The following is a 15,012-nucleotide window of genomic DNA, read 5'->3' as shown; positions in this document are numbered from 1 at the left end:
ATCGCTGGAAGGGATTCCGGATCTTGTGGTTAGAGTCAGCCCCTGCTCACTACTGATGCCGTTAGACCACAGTGGTGGGGAGGCACGTACGTCTGAAGGAGACAGTAAGCGGCTGGCGATGTAGTTACCGGTCAGGTTCTGTGACGCGTAGATCAAACAGATAATGTTCAGCGCAGAACAGTGTCTTTCTGCGTGTCAAGGCGTGTTCGTGTGTAGTGCACACCCTAAAGCTCCAGAATCGTGCACAGGGACACAGTAGCATCTTCAATCAGCCTGATGCTTTGCAGAACGCTCGGCGACACACCATGTCCTGGAATCTGCATCCATTGTGTCAGGTTCTTGCTCAAATTCGGGCCAATCTCAGACACCCCTGGTGGTAGGCACCCAACGAGGGACGGTTCTCGCGCAGCTGCTAATACAATCAACATGACTGACGCCATTCTAATCTTTGTTAGCCAAGTAGCCCCAATTGCATTCATGCTGGCTAAGAAAAATGCTGAGTTCTTACGACAACGAGCAAATCCAAGTGTCAACCATGACTGTCTGTGAGAAGCCCTGGAGATTCTGTGCATGTAAGCAGCAGGCCTCGAGACATGTTTTGCAACCATCATATGCGATTGGTGGGATATCTTCCCCCCGCGTTGTGAGTGACAGCGCCCACGTCAGGTATGGCCGGTATATTACACTTTTACAAGCCAGGTACCGCTGTCGCAGGAAGCCCGCTTCGATTGAGCGCGTGGTGTTATGGTCAGGTGTAAACTGAAAAGGTGGTGGAAGGAGGTCTTTCCACTTCTCGAGCTGGTGGTCTAGCTCAGTTACAACTGACGGGAAGTGTTTGGTGTCGGATGCGATGCCGTTGCTGCGCGCATAGAGAAGGTCGTGCACGCGGTTTAGCAATCGACGCATGGATATACACGCGAGAAAGTAGAGCGATGAATGTTCCTCGGTAGATAAAGAGGCGTGTGTGCGATATTCACCAGGGAGGGGGATGGAAGATTCGATTTCCGCTATGCCAGTCTGTGGGAGGGCTGAGAGCTCAGCGAGGTAGTCGCTACTTATATCAGATACATGGCCAACAAGTGAAACGTGATGGCTAACCTCTCTAGAATATAGCATGACCAGAATATGCGACGCAGACACTCGAGATTCTCACTGAAACCATCGACAGCGGGATATGATAGTAGTAGACGGCATTTGATTGCTGCGGCGCTGATGAATGACCAGGCCTGTATAGGCCGCTGCAAGAAGGCGAAAAATAGCCTGCATTCGTTAGCAACTCTCTATCTGGCCAATGGAATACTCACGCGGTGAAGAAGAGACACTGTACTGCTTCGGTGGAACACTCAGCCTGAGCGAGGTGGATCTTTTTGAATGCGAAGTCGAAATAGAGTGCACTAATCAACTGCCAGCGATGCTGTTGCTCTAGATTGGACCTCGACGTGTCCGTAGCGCTGCAGTGGATGAGCTCACTCGCACAACCCAGAGCCATAACCAACAAGGCGAGACATGAGTCGAGACTTTCGTCTAGCCCACCCGACAGCACTCGTAGTTCAATTTCGGCGGCCCTGCTCCGAGACAGAGTGGGGTACCAGAAATTGACATTGTCTTCGAAGCTTCGCAGAATTGATTGGACGTCGGATTTGGTGGCGTACGGGAGTACTCCGGTTGACTTGGGCTTGAACGGCGTACGCAGGCTCTCGAGGTGGAAGACTGACCCGCGATAGTTCTGACGCAGGGAATGGGAGTCTTTGAAGTGTGGCCAAGCGAGAATGGACTCGGTGGTTGAGGAGTGGAACTGCGACAGGATAGCGTTGGAGATCTGATCTCGGGGACTCGGGGGGCGATGAGACGACTCCACCGTGTGGGGGGAGAAGAAAGCCAGAGGGGATGAGGCTACTCGAGGATCTACGGGGGTAGCTGCTGCGAGAAGCGCATGCTGCAGGTCGTCAGTGCAGTCGTGGGCCCTTTGGAGCATTGCTTACCAGCTGGGTGGACATTTCACGCAGCATGGTTTCCGAACGAAGTGCCACATCCAGAATGAGATCTGATTTTGTTTTCCTGTAGGACATCAGTGTCATCCATTGAACGGTCTACAGAGAAACCAACGGAATCGCTTCAGCGCCGAACAGGCAATCCTCGCCAGATGCCGCACAAGTCGCGCAGGGCTGCCGTCCGTCGCATCTTTATGAGGTTAGTGCTGCGTCACTGACAGAAGCAATCGACAACCTACCGAACCTTGCGGTGTCGACACGAGTCGCACTGTGCGGAAACAATTTAGCCGGTGTGATCAGGCGTCCAGGCAGGGATGAAGTACCGCGTGCGAGGTTCTCTTGCGTTTGCGCGAGTCGGATTCCCCTTCCAACGACATGCTGCGCTCTCTGGAGATGGAATAGGCGGGACGAAGCAATACGAAAGCTGCAGGAGGGTTACCGCAGATCACACGGTAGTAGGAGCTAGTCCTATACAGTAACTAATCAAAGCGGGGAAGTTGGAGAGGTGGTTCGATGGCCTTCTGCTCGGTTCCGACTTCCCCGAGCCCTCTGCACGGACTGCACGAGAATCAAGAATCGCCTGCCCCGTGGGGAAATTCCTCAGGATGGCTAGGCCCTGCGGCTGGAGAACTGGGTTTTATCATTTTCAGCCGTGCCATTGGCCCATCTTTGCCGACCCCCCATCCCCATCCTCGAATATAAATAACTGGCGTCGGGGTCGGTCTAGGGGGAAGAAGCCTCGTTAACGATTTCCACTTGCGAATCGCAGACCCTTCATTCAATCATGACGGACGAGAAGGCAGCCCACCCCTCCGCTGAGCAGCATGAGGCCCCGCAAGAGACAGAGGAGGTGAGAGTGGCTCACGACGCCCTGAACACCAAGTACAACCCGTTGTCCATGTCCATGATCCGGCTGTACATTTGTCTCATCGTCCCGTATCTCTGCGGGTGTCTCAATGGCTACGATGGGTCGCTCATGGGCGGTATCAACGCCATGACTTCCTACCAGGAGTTCTTCAATATGTGAGTTATCTTGCGAGTTCATCTTACGGACCACGCTAATTGCAATTGTTACAGGCGATCAGCTGGCTCGAGCACTGGTCTGGTTTTCGCGATGTACAATATCGGCTCCATCCCAGCTGTCTTCTTCACCGGGCCTGTCAACGACTACTGGGGTCGTCGAGTCGGGATGTTCATTGGAGCAGTGATCATCATCATCGGCACATGTGTCCAGAGTCCGTCAGTCAATCGAGGGATGTTCCTGGCTGGCCGGTTTATTCTTGGCTTTGGGGTTAGTTTCTGCTGTGTATCGGCTCCGTGCTATGTCAGTGAGATGGCCCATCCGGCGTGGAGAGGCACGCTCACCGGCCTGTATAACTGCACCTGGTACGTCAACTGTCGATCACTGGAAGCCATTCTAACAGCGACAGGTACATTGGCTCGATTGTCGCCAGCTGGGTGGTCTACGCGTGCGCGAGACTTGACAACCGCGACTCGTTCCGCATTCCGATCTGGTGCCAGCTCATATCCTCGGTGTTTGTCGCCCTCGGTGTCTGGTTCATCCCCGAGTCCCCCAGATGGTTGGTAGCGCACGACCGGGCAGACGATGCAGCCAAAGTGCTTGCCAAATACCACGGTGACGACGACCCGCATCATCCGATTGTTGTCCTCCAGCTCAAGGAGATGCAGCAGAGCATTGCCACCGACGCATCTGACAAAGCCTGGTGGGACTATCGCGAGCTCTACACCGGCCACTCCAACCGCCGTCGCCTGATCTGCGCCATTGGCATGGCCTGTTTCGGCCAGCTGTCAGGCAACTCGGTCACCAGCTACTACCTCCCTGTCATGCTGGAGAATGCCGGCATTGTGTCGGAGAACAGAAAGCTCCTCCTGAACGGAATCTACCCACCTCTCTCCTTCCTCGGCGCCGTGCTAGGCGCGAGAATGACCGATACCGTCGGTCGCCGGCCGCTGCTCATCTACTCCCTCCTCTTCTGCTCCGTCGCATTCGCCATCATCACCGGTACATCCAAGCTCGCCACCGACGATCCCAGCAACACCTCTGCCGCAAACACCACGATTGCATTCATCTACCTCTTTGGTATAATCTTCTCCTTTGGCTGGACACCTCTGCAATCCATGTACATCGCCGAATGTCTCACCACCACGACCAGAGCAAAGGGGACGGCGGTCGGAAACCTCGCCTCGTCGGTCAGCAGCGTCATCATCCAGTACAGCTCTGGCCCTGCGTTTGATAACATTCAGTACTACTTTTACCTGGTCTTTGTGTTTTGGGATCTGATCGAGATCGTCTTTATGTGGTTTTTCTTCCCGGAGACGAAGGACCGGACGCTGGAGGAGTTGGAGGAGGTCTTTTCGGCGCCGAATCCGGTCAAGAGGAGTCTCATCAAGCGAGATGCGGGGACGGTGTTGAATACGATGCAGGTTGAGGCTGCGGAGAGTGGCAAGGTGGCTCAGCAGGTTTAGCAGGTTTAGCAGGTTTAGCAGGTTTAGCAGGTTTAGCAGGTTTAGCAGGTTTAGCAGGTTTAGCAGGTTTAGCAGGTTTAGCAGGTTTAGCATGGACATATATGGTTCTCTAGCAGTATAACAAGGTTCTCCCTTGAGGCTATCGTGTAGATCTGTGTACGTCATCTGGGCGGGGTAGTCACAGCCCCTCTTTACCATATTGGAATTACCTTTCTTCTTCACCCAAATAGCACACAGGATGGAATCCTACCCACGTCCCGACTTCTACCGCAGGAACCAACCCTGGAAATCACTCAACGGACCGTGGTCCTTCCTCTTTGACGACCAAAACACCGGGCTAGAGCAGGAATGGCACATCGACGGCCTCCCCTTGAAGACTGACTCAAGCGAGAGAAGAGAGATACTCGTCCCCTACGCCTTTCAAACCCCCGCCTCTGGCATAAACCTGCAGGAAGCGCACGAGGTAATCTGGTACGAGCGCAACATCCCGGACATCCGAATCGACAAGGATAAATCGTCTACCTCGACAACTCGACTCCTCCTCCGCTTCGGCGCAGTTGACTACGAGTGCACTGTCTGGCTTAATGGAGTCCTCTACACGGAGCACCGAGGCGGCCAAATCTCCTTCGATATCGACGTCACAGACGCCTTTTCGCAGACACAGGAACACGACCAAGTAAGACTGACGCTTCGCGTCCGTGACTCCCCAACAGATCTTACGCAGCCTCGCGGCAAGCAATACTGGGGGCCTGTCCCGGAGAGTATCTTCTACACGCCGACGAGCGGGATTTGGCAGAGCGTCTGGTTGGAGGTTGTCCCTGCAGTGAGGATTCTGGATTCCCTGGGTGGGACGGTGCTGGATGGATCGGATCCGGGGAGCGGGAAGATCAAAGCTACTATATCTATTGAAATGAGTGGTGCGGATGTCAGCGGAGTTACGGCGAGGGTTACTGTGAGCTTTTCTGAGATCAAACTTGGGATTGGTGAGGCTGGTATCGCCGGTGGATTGGCCGGCGTTGATGTTGATGTGCGAGATCACCGAGGTCAGATTTCACCTGAGCGATTGCTCGACGTTCATGCCGCTTGGCGCGATGGGGTTGTACTGTGGGCCCCTGAGCATCCGTTTCTGTATGATGTTGTCATCGAGATACTCGACGTGAATGGGAATGTCCTTGATCAGGTAACCACGGCGGTCGGCATGAGGAGCATATCATGGGACAACGGGGATGGGACATTCCGACTCAACGGCCAACCATATTTCCAGACTCTGGTGCTCGATCAAGGGTACTGGCCTGAGACCGGCCTCACCCCTCCTTCGCCTGAAGCGTTGAAGGCAGACATTGAGATGTCGAAGAAGTTGGGTTTCAATGGCTGTCGGAAGCACCAGAAGGTCGAAGATCCTGCATTCCTGTACTGGGCCGATCGGCTGGGATATCTCGTATGGGGCGAAATTGGCAATGCGTACGAGTTTAGCGATGAATATGTCGACCGCTTCAACAGTGAATGGGCCCAGGTGGTGAAGAGAGATCGCAACCATCCCAGTGTTGTCGTTTGGACACCAGTTAATGAGAGCTGGGGGTACAAGAACCTGAAGAACAATACAGAAGAGCGAGAGCATATCCGCTACCTATGCTCATTGACAAAGTAAGTCACCCGCTGGTGATCGATCATGGACTAATTGCTGCAGGGAGCTGGATCCCACGCGGCCGATCAACGACAACTGCGGCTGGGAGCATATTCAGACCGACTTGACGACCTACCATGACTACAGTGACTCGACAGAGCTTGCTAAGATGTGCTCGACAATGGAAGGTGGCATTCTAGCACGGAAGCTGAACGGGGAGATGTTTACCGATCCCATATCGTCCGACTCCACCACTCTTGATCCTGGTTCGGAGCATAAACCCGGTGCGCCGGTTATCTGCTCAGAGTTTGGCGGTGTCAACATTGCTCCTGCGTATGATACCGAGCAAGGCTCAAGGGACTGGGGATACACAACGGCTGCGGATCCAAACGACCTGCTCGATCGTCTGGAGAAGTTGGTGATGGCGGTCGTTAAAGGAGGGCATACGTGTGGCTTTGTTTACACGCAGCTGTGAGTGCGCAGCCTGTCTTGCAACAATGTGGGCTAATCTCGCTGCAGATCAGACATCGAGCAGGAGGTGAATGGGATTTACTCATACGACCGAAGGGAGAAGGTCCCGGCAGAGAGGGTCAAGGCGATTATGGACAGTGCGAGAAAGTACTACTATGAGAACGTGGTGCCAGCTGCTTGACGGTTAACTGGCATACGGTCAAGGACGGGCCTCCCCCACCGGAGATCGATCCTTCGTGATGAGGCTGGCTTGCAGGCGGATTCGGGCCCGATATCCCCGACCCCCTCTTCTGCTGTCGTGGCGTCTCCTCTCTTAGTTCAGATTAGCCTCGGCCGCCGGTTGAATTCAAAATCATTTGTTTGCAAGCCACCCACATCACCCACCTGCAACGACGCTATAGCGCATCCGGGTGAATTCCCATGCGTACTGTAATGTAAGCCTGTTGACCCGCTCTCGCTGAACGGCAAAACTTGCCTTAGGCTTGTAACGAGCGAACAGAGTCTGGATACCGTCGAGGTGCAGAAGGATGAGGACCGGTCTCCGTGCCTATAGTATCTACTCCTTGTTGAGATCAGTCGATCGAGGCACCTCAGGGATCACGAAGGCGGACTGGAAGCCCTCAACACCAAAAGTCTTCGTGTACGATAGAAATAGTGCTTAAGCAACTCAATCAATGAATATCGTACCCTACACTATCAACGTAGCCGTAGCCTATTTAATGATCCCTACTGTCATCTCGCAAGACTGATCGCAGGCGTCTCCGCGATATAGCCCAAACGGTCTTGTCTCGCGTCCACAGGAACTGAGCGAGAGCTCCAGCAGATTTGGGCGCGTGTTCCTCCTACTCTGTCCTATATAGAGCTTGTTTCTGCACCAACGGCCCGGTCCAAATACCTTTTATGATCAGAGTTGCCACGTCAGATTATGCTGGCATCTTGCCTTCGCCCTCGCGGAACGGTCTTTGCACACCTGCATCGGGTTAAACCTTTTAAGTAGCCTGTTAACTCTTAAGCATAGCTATTTATCAATATAGCTATAAGTTAATATTAATAACTATCTTTCTCCCTAGACAATAATATATAGAGTACTTATAATTATTATAATTAATATTTATTACTAGCCTGTAGCTTTAGTAAGTACTTTATTAAGCTTTATAAGGCTTTATAAAGGAACTCTTAATAAATAAAACTAACTTTTAACTAGCTACTTATTAACTTTTTTATTATAGTTTTTTCTAGCCCTGCAGGCCTATTCCTAAAAGCTACCTAGGATATACTACCTTTAGTAGTTATATTTATTAATAACTAGGTTATAGCTTAGTTTGTTAGCTATCCTAAGATATAAGATAACTAGCTATAGGTTATACTACCTAGTATTATATCTATTACTACAGTTATGTTACTAGGTCTAGTATCTTAGATAGGACTTCCCCTATCTCTCTAGGAATATATATGGATTTTTGCCCTAGTATATTAATATATCTATTTCTATAGTAAATTATCTATTAACTAGCTTATTAAATAATATTAAACTTATAAGGCTATTTTTATTACCTGTACTAGCTATAAACTATTTGTTACGGAAGGGCAGGCCTCTCTGCGTCTTCCTAACCCTGGTAACCTCTCGTAAGCTCGCAATGCTTGACTTAACTTACTTAATCCTTTCTCCTAATAGCTTCACGTCTAACTAGTATAAGGACTAGTTATAGTTGGGGTTAAGCTTAGTTAAAGTAGGCAAGGCCAAGTATCCTATATATAAAATACTTATAGAGTAGTTCGTACGAGTATATTACTATTCTAAAGGTAACTCTAAGATAATAATTTATATTAATCACGAAGAATAAGTAAGACTAGATATAATAGTAATAAGTATCCTTTAAATATTTTTTATCTTAACTATTATCCTAACTACTAACCCCTGTTAGTAGTCCCTATAGTAGTTCTTAGCAACTACCTTCCCGACTACTATGCCTTATAGTAGTTTTTATAGTAGTCTCACGTAACTTGCGGCTCTTTTTAGCTCCCTCCTGCCTGCCTAGTAGCTTATTACTAAAGTATACCAGACTATTATCCTAGGGTAATAATTATTATCCCGTGATTATTATCCCTTTTAGATAGTAGTCCTTTCTTTAATAATAGTCCTCCTCTAGTAGTAGTTCTCTATAGACTACTATCTTCTTAAGGTTCTTATCCTTCCTAGATTACTATCCTCCTGTAACTGTAGTCCTGACTAACCTGCTATCTTTTCTTTCTAGTTATCTTAACTAGAACAGCTATTCCTATTTCTGCCTTGCGACCCCGCCTTGCTAGGTTCTTAATACTATTCCCCCTTTTTTTGCTTTTTATCCCGAGAAGCATAAGTAGCGTAGGTTCCCGTCCTTTAGTATTAGTAAGTTTCCCCCTTTTCTATACTTTCGTGATAGTTTATAATATCCCGAGTTGCTAAGACCTTAAAAGCTAAATATCCTTGTTATAACGAATTTGCGCTCTAGGCTAACTTTATTAAAAAAAAAGGTACTCCTGTTAATAATCCTTGCGAATATTACGCTCTTACTAGTTTTTCTTGTATTATAAGTTTATCGGGCAAGAACTGCGCGCGGTATACCTGCCTTAGTTATAAGTATGAAAAATATTTCTATAGCAAGCGTAATTAGAATAAAATAAAATAAAATAATAATAAATACTCTACTAAGCTAGATACTGCGGAAGAAGAGTTAGAGCGAGTAATAGCGAAGATCAAGTACCTGTACTATATAAAAAAGTATAATAAGGAGTATGGTACTAAGATATTAGTCCATGACAGCGCTCTCCTCAAGCAACTTAAAGAAAAAAATTTATTAACTACTAAGGATTACTAGGAGCTAGAGCGCCTTACTAATAAGTACAAGGCTGCTTAGCTTATTATAACTTTAGACTTGACTAGTCTAAATTAAATAATTAAGTCCCTAATATTCTAGTAGAACATAGACTTTTCTGCTTTTAAGATCCCTGGTAATACTCCTAAACCTTTTTCTAGTAATCTGTCAGGTTCTCGATAGGTTCCCAGGTATTTTTAGAGGTATTATATTTTTTTTACTTTACTAGGTATCTTGTTTTGCCGCTAACTCGCTTGTGGTTTAGAATTTTTTTAACTTTATATTCTGCTTTGTTTATTTTTTTAATCTTTATATTTTTAGCAAGTTTAGCGTTAATAGGTGCTAGTTCTAATAATAAGATATAAAAAACTAGGTATATATATTTTATTAAAGCTAGTAGCTTTAGTTAATAATTAACTAGTCCTAGTTACTTCTTAATTTTAAATAGTCCTAAGCAGACGTAGTCTAGCTTTACGCTTGGTTATTTTATTTTAATATTTTATTATAGGAGGAAGACTTTCCCCCCCTTCTCTAGATCTAGTCCCTTAGATCTTTTCTTATTATAATAGGTCGTTATTTATATATTAATAAATTCTAAGTTTCTTAATAGTTAGGCTTGGATTATCTTTAACCTATTTATAAAGAGGTTAGCTTTCTTAGTAATTAGTTCTTTTTATAATAGTTTCCTGTGTATACTTAGGTAATACCTGTAATTAGCTTTAAATAGTATTATACTAGTTATGCTATAAACTAAGTTATTATATACGAACTAGGCTATTAGTAGGTTATCTTCCTAGTTATCTTATATATAATTTATATAATATCACAGATATTACTTAATAGTTTAGTTTACTTTTTCTATTTATCTATTAGATTACGGTTAATACGCGGTAATTATTCGTAGCTTAATCCTTATTTAGTCCGCGACTGATTTCTAGAATTTTATAGTAAATAGTTTATCTCTATCTAATATAATATATTTTAGTATATTATAATTTATAATAATAGTATTAATAAATAGGCGACCCATATCCCTTGCGGTTATAGTTATTATTATTAGTACTAGGTAAATATATTTTATAAGTCTATCTATAATAACTACGAGATAGTCCCTTCCCGATATTATAGTTAGTAAAGGACCCACGAAATTAACTATAATCTATTCTTATAATTTTGTTAGTACTTCTGGGTTCTGTAACTTCTTATATAAAGCGTGCCTTGCAGGCTTATTCCTAATATAGCTTTTATATTTGCTAATATATCTTTTAACTTTTTTCCTTATATTTTTAATGTAGTAGTTTCTTGCGATCTTTTCATATATTTTATTAATACTAAAATGTCCCTCTGTTAGACCGTTATAATATAATAAAATAATCTTGTTAATTAGTATAGGTAAGATATAGATTAATTCCTTAATTTAAATCATGCTATCTTAGTATTTAATCCTGTTATTTAACGCTTCTAAGATCTATTATATAAGCTTATTATTTTTTAAGGCTTCTTTAACCTTGTCTAAGACTTCTAGTCCGCTAACTTCTATTATTATAGCCAGGATTATTAGGTTATTTCTAAGTATTTTATTTTTATTAACTTATAGGATCGCTGGTTTTAGACTTCTTTTCTTATTTTTATAGTCTAGTCTTCGGCTAAGAGTATCTGCTTGCGCGTTCTTAGTTCTTTTATAATATACTATCTTATAATTAAACTATAATAGTAGTTCGGCTTATCTAGCTTGCCTCCTTATTAATACTTTAGTTATTATAAAATAAGTTAGGTTCTTGTAATTAGACCTAATTATAACTTAGTATCTTATACCTTCTAGGTAGATTTTCTAGTACTTAAATACTACTATAATAGCTAGTAATTTTTTATTATAAATATTATAATTTACTTCTAGTAGCGTGAACTTCCTTAAATAGAAAGCTACTAATTTTTTCTTGCTGTTAGCTCTAGTTTAGGTTATTACAGCTCTTAAAATATAGTCTAATATATTTATTTCTACTACTATAAGTAAAGCAGGATTATACTACTTCCGAACTAGTAGATTAGTTAGGTTTTCTTTAGCTTTTTTAAAAGCCTGTTATTACTTATTTATCTACTTGTACGGGATATCTTTTTTTAATAGTTTAAATAGGGGTTCTATTTTGCGGGTATACCCCTTAATATAGTATTAGTAATAGTTTAGTAGACTAATAAATTATTATAGTTCTTTAAGGTTCCTTGGCATAGGCCACTCCTAAATTGCTTTAACTTTTAACGCTTCTGCCTAGATCCTGTCCTTAGTAATCTAGTACCCTAAAAACTCTATTTTTTTAACATAAAATTTGTATTTCTTAAGCTTGTATTTAAGGTTTACTTTTTACAGCTCTGCTAGTATTTCTTATATATCTAATATATATTACTCGAAGATTTCCAAGTAAATAATAATATTATTAATATACATGCATGTGTATCTAGGTAAAACCTTCTATAGTATTTCTTTAATATATTACTAGAATAATACTAGTGCGTTAGTTAGTCCGAACAGCATAACCTAGTACTTATAAAAACCTTATTTTATCTTAAAGGTAATCTTCTATTCTTCTCCTTCCTTAATCTTAATATAGTAATACGCGTTGGTTACGTCAAGTTTCGTAAACTATTTTACTCCGCGTAGCCTGTCTTAAATATTATTAATTAAGGGTAAGAAATACTAATCCTTAATTATTATGTTATTAAGTAGTTAGTAGTTAATATAAAGTCACTCCTTTTCTTCCTTTTTTAGGATAAATAGGACCCCGTATCTTATTAGAGACTTTAATTTCTAGATAATCCTAATAAGTTCTTTGGCGTTAATATATTCTTTTAGTAATCTATTATATTTGTTGTTTAGTAGGATTATTTATTAGTAATCTAATACTTTTCCTTCCTAAATAAGTATAGTATAGTTATAGGGCCCGTGTGGTAGCAGCGCCGGGTTCTTAGGTTTTTTAAAAATATCTTAAAATTAACTATACTCTTTCGGGACTTTCTAGAGTAGCTTAGTATTACTCGTGATTATTACTAGTTATTAAGCTTCCTCCTTATCTCTTTCTTTATTTTTAATAATTTTATAATATTATCTCGTTTTGCTAGTAGCCTAACTAGGAATATTTATTAATTATGCTTTTTCTAATAGCTACTTTATTACTATAATAATAGAAATAACTAGACTTTTTTCTTCTAAGGTTATATAATTACCTTTAGGTATTAACCTCCCTGCAGGTTATTTAACTACCTGCTTAACCTTATTCTAAGCGCGTTACTAGCTGCTAGCCCTAACTAGTGCCTTCCTTTTTATTTATAAGTATTTTTTTCTTTATTAGAGTATCTTCTTGCTCTAATTAATATTTAGGTTATAATCCTCGAGCCACGGGATCCTTAATACTATATTATACTTGCCTAAAGGGGTTATATTAAAACTTAGTTCGTAGTGCCTCTTATATACTACCATAGGCAGCGGTACTAATTTAATTATTAGTTCAAGAATTCCTAGGTTCTCGCTGTTTAATCTGTTAATTAGTATAAGTACTTTTTTCCTTATACTTAGTAATTTATAAGAGTTTATAAATTTAAGGTTTATAAAGTTACTAGTTACTCCTAAGTTAATTATAGCGTTTGCTGGCTATCTATTAACCTAAATTAATAGTTTAAGGTATTATCCTTATTATATTACTACTAAGAATCCTGGTAAGGCTAGTTTATTACTTTCTAGGGATTCTAGTTCCTAGTTAAGTACCCTGCTATGCTATAGTAATATTAGTACTAGTCCTGCCTCTTTCTTTCTTATATTATAATAGAGACATGGTATCTTATAATAGTAGAGTCACGTCTCAAATATATAGTCTAGGTATCTCTTATATCTTTTGCACGTGTAGTTTATCTAATAGCACGGGTATTCTGTATTATCTTTAATATATCTAGGCACGACCAGGTTATACTCTACTAGATTTTTTAGGGTATTATACTATAGTACTAGACACCTTCGCTTGTAGCAAGTAACTTATAATTATTAGTTATACTTAGGGTATTTAATATAGTACTTGCAGTTATACTATTAATAATAATAATATTTATAATTAAGTAAGCTTCTTCGCTTCCTGCTAGTTTCCTTTAGGTTATTATAATAGTCTTTGTTATCTCGCCCGCAGGCTCCGCAGAATCGTGGATATTTATTATAAAATTATTCGTGTACTATCTAATTTTTATTAGTCCTGTCCCAGTATATTAGCCGGATATAATAATATTAAAACGCGATTTATTACTAGAGTTATTATTATTTTTACTTAATCTTATCTTTCCTGCGTTCTTAGTAATTCTATTCTGTAAAGTCAGGCCTTCTTCTGTTGCCTAGTAGTCTAAAAAGATCCTTAAATCCTTCTTAGATAGGGTTTTTAATTAGGGTTTTAAGTATCTTAATAGGTTCCTCCCTGCTAGGATCAGGGCCTTTTACTTAAGTACCAAATTATTTGTTAAGGGGGTTAAAATCCTACGTGATAGCTAGGAATTCGCTATGCTCCCTTTCTTAAACTAGCTTAGTAATAGATTTGTTTTTATAAATCCTGTCTGACCTCTTAACTTAGTTATTTTATAAAATCTATTAGAGTTAATATTTTTTTATATAGTACTTACGCGTGAGCCCACGGGCCTTGCTACTATAACTAGTATTATATTTTTTAGCCTAGACACGCATGTAGGCTTCTAGCTCTATATTAGTTATACTATTAAGAGCTTATTTATTTTATTTATTTTAATTTAGAAGTAAGTCGCTTAAGCGTCCCCTTACTCTTAACTCCCTAGCTTAGTATAGTATATACCTGACTAGTTCTTTTATTTCCTAGGTAATCTCTGCAGCTTCTTTGTAAGTTAAAGGTATATCTATATTTTCCGCATGCTCTACTTCTTCTAGGGATATAGCGAAAGGGTTTTCTTTCCTAGTCGCGTTAAGTATTATTAGCTTTGCGGTAGTATTTAGTTATCTTTTTTATCTAGAACCTTTATAGTTTTTCTAGCCCTGCTTTTTTTTCTAAAAGTAGTCTGCTACTTTATAGCCTGATTTACCGTAGATAAAGTATAGATTTTTTTTTTAGTACTATTCCCTTTCCTCTTTAGAAAGTATTATATTAAGATCTATTAGTTAAGGTCTATAAGGATCACTATATCCCTAGTTTCTTAGCTAAAATTATTATCTAGTATTAGCGCGGTTTCCTCTAGTCCTGCCAGATTAATAGAAACGTAATATTTAGTATTTATTACGCTAGTACTAATAGTAATTTCCTCTCCTTGCCCGCAGGTCTTAGAGTTAGTTATTAATTTATACCGCTTGCTTAACTATTTCTTTAATAGTCTTAGGTCTATTTATAATAGCTATTTTTTTAAGGATCTCTTATTTAAGTCCTTCCTTAAATTGCCTAATAAAGGCCTTGTTGTCCTAAGATATACGCGATTATAACTACGCGAACTTAGACGTATAATAAGACATATTACCTGTCTGCCTTAGTTATCTTATTTCTTGTTTAGTATTTTAAGTAGTATTAATATTACTAAAGGTATTTTCTAAGTATCT

At 41.7% G+C, this 15,012-nt stretch overlaps 3 protein-coding genes across 3 annotated transcripts; 2 read left to right on the top strand and 1 right to left on the bottom strand.

Moving 5' to 3' along the window:
- Positions 1 to 224: 224 nt before the first annotated feature.
- On the bottom strand, positions 225 to 2,368 carry BJY04DRAFT_224223 (Zn(II)2Cys6 transcription factor; the record flags this gene model as incomplete). The annotated part of the gene is made up of 8 exons (XM_073717891.1): positions 225 to 441; positions 509 to 1,051; positions 1,099 to 1,260; positions 1,305 to 1,936; positions 1,983 to 2,058; positions 2,107 to 2,181; positions 2,231 to 2,259; positions 2,315 to 2,368. The coding sequence occupies 8 exons, from the start codon at positions 2,366 to 2,368 to the stop codon at positions 225 to 227; spliced, it is 1,788 nt and encodes a 595-aa protein (XP_073565069.1).
- On the top strand, positions 2,348 to 4,478 carry BJY04DRAFT_232794 (sugar porter family MFS transporter; the record flags this gene model as incomplete). The annotated part of the gene is made up of 3 exons (XM_073719808.1): positions 2,348 to 3,014; positions 3,069 to 3,377; positions 3,422 to 4,478. Exons 1-3 carry the CDS (start codon positions 2,776 to 2,778, stop codon positions 4,476 to 4,478), a joined length of 1,605 nt encoding a protein of 534 aa, XP_073565068.1. The 5' UTR covers positions 2,348 to 2,775.
- Positions 4,479 to 4,484: 6 nt separating this feature from the next.
- Positions 4,485 to 7,231, top strand: BJY04DRAFT_202496 (glycoside hydrolase family 2 protein). The gene is made up of 3 exons (XM_073713217.1): positions 4,485 to 6,122; positions 6,166 to 6,573; positions 6,622 to 7,231. Exons 1-3 carry the CDS (start codon positions 4,717 to 4,719, stop codon positions 6,752 to 6,754), a joined length of 1,947 nt encoding a protein of 648 aa, XP_073565067.1. The 5' UTR covers positions 4,485 to 4,716; the 3' UTR covers positions 6,755 to 7,231.
- Positions 7,232 to 15,012: the final 7,781 nt, after the last annotated feature.

Source organism: Aspergillus karnatakaensis, assembly GCF_047715665.1.
Source record: "Aspergillus karnatakaensis strain CBS 102800 unplaced genomic scaffold BJY04scaffold_86, whole genome shotgun sequence".
In the NCBI taxonomy this organism is placed as follows: Eukaryota; Fungi; Ascomycota; class Eurotiomycetes; order Eurotiales; family Aspergillaceae; genus Aspergillus; species Aspergillus karnatakaensis.
The sequence above is the reverse complement of the archived record's forward strand: the minus strand, read 5'-3'. Positions and strand labels throughout refer to the sequence as shown.

What these genes read in the sequence shown, in the direction of transcription:
- BJY04DRAFT_202496 (XM_073713217.1), top strand. Translation starts at nt 4,717, where the DNA reads ATGGAATCCTACCCACGTCCCGACTTCTACCGCAGGAACCAACCCTGG. An exon ending in TACCTATGCTCATTGACAAA is followed by an intron (nt 6,123 to 6,165) that starts GTAAGTCACCCG and finishes TAATTGCTGCAG; the next exon opens with GGAGCTGGATCCCACGCGGC. An exon ending in GGCTTTGTTTACACGCAGCT is followed by an intron (nt 6,574 to 6,621) that starts GTGAGTGCGCAG and finishes ATCTCGCTGCAG; the next exon opens with ATCAGACATCGAGCAGGAGG.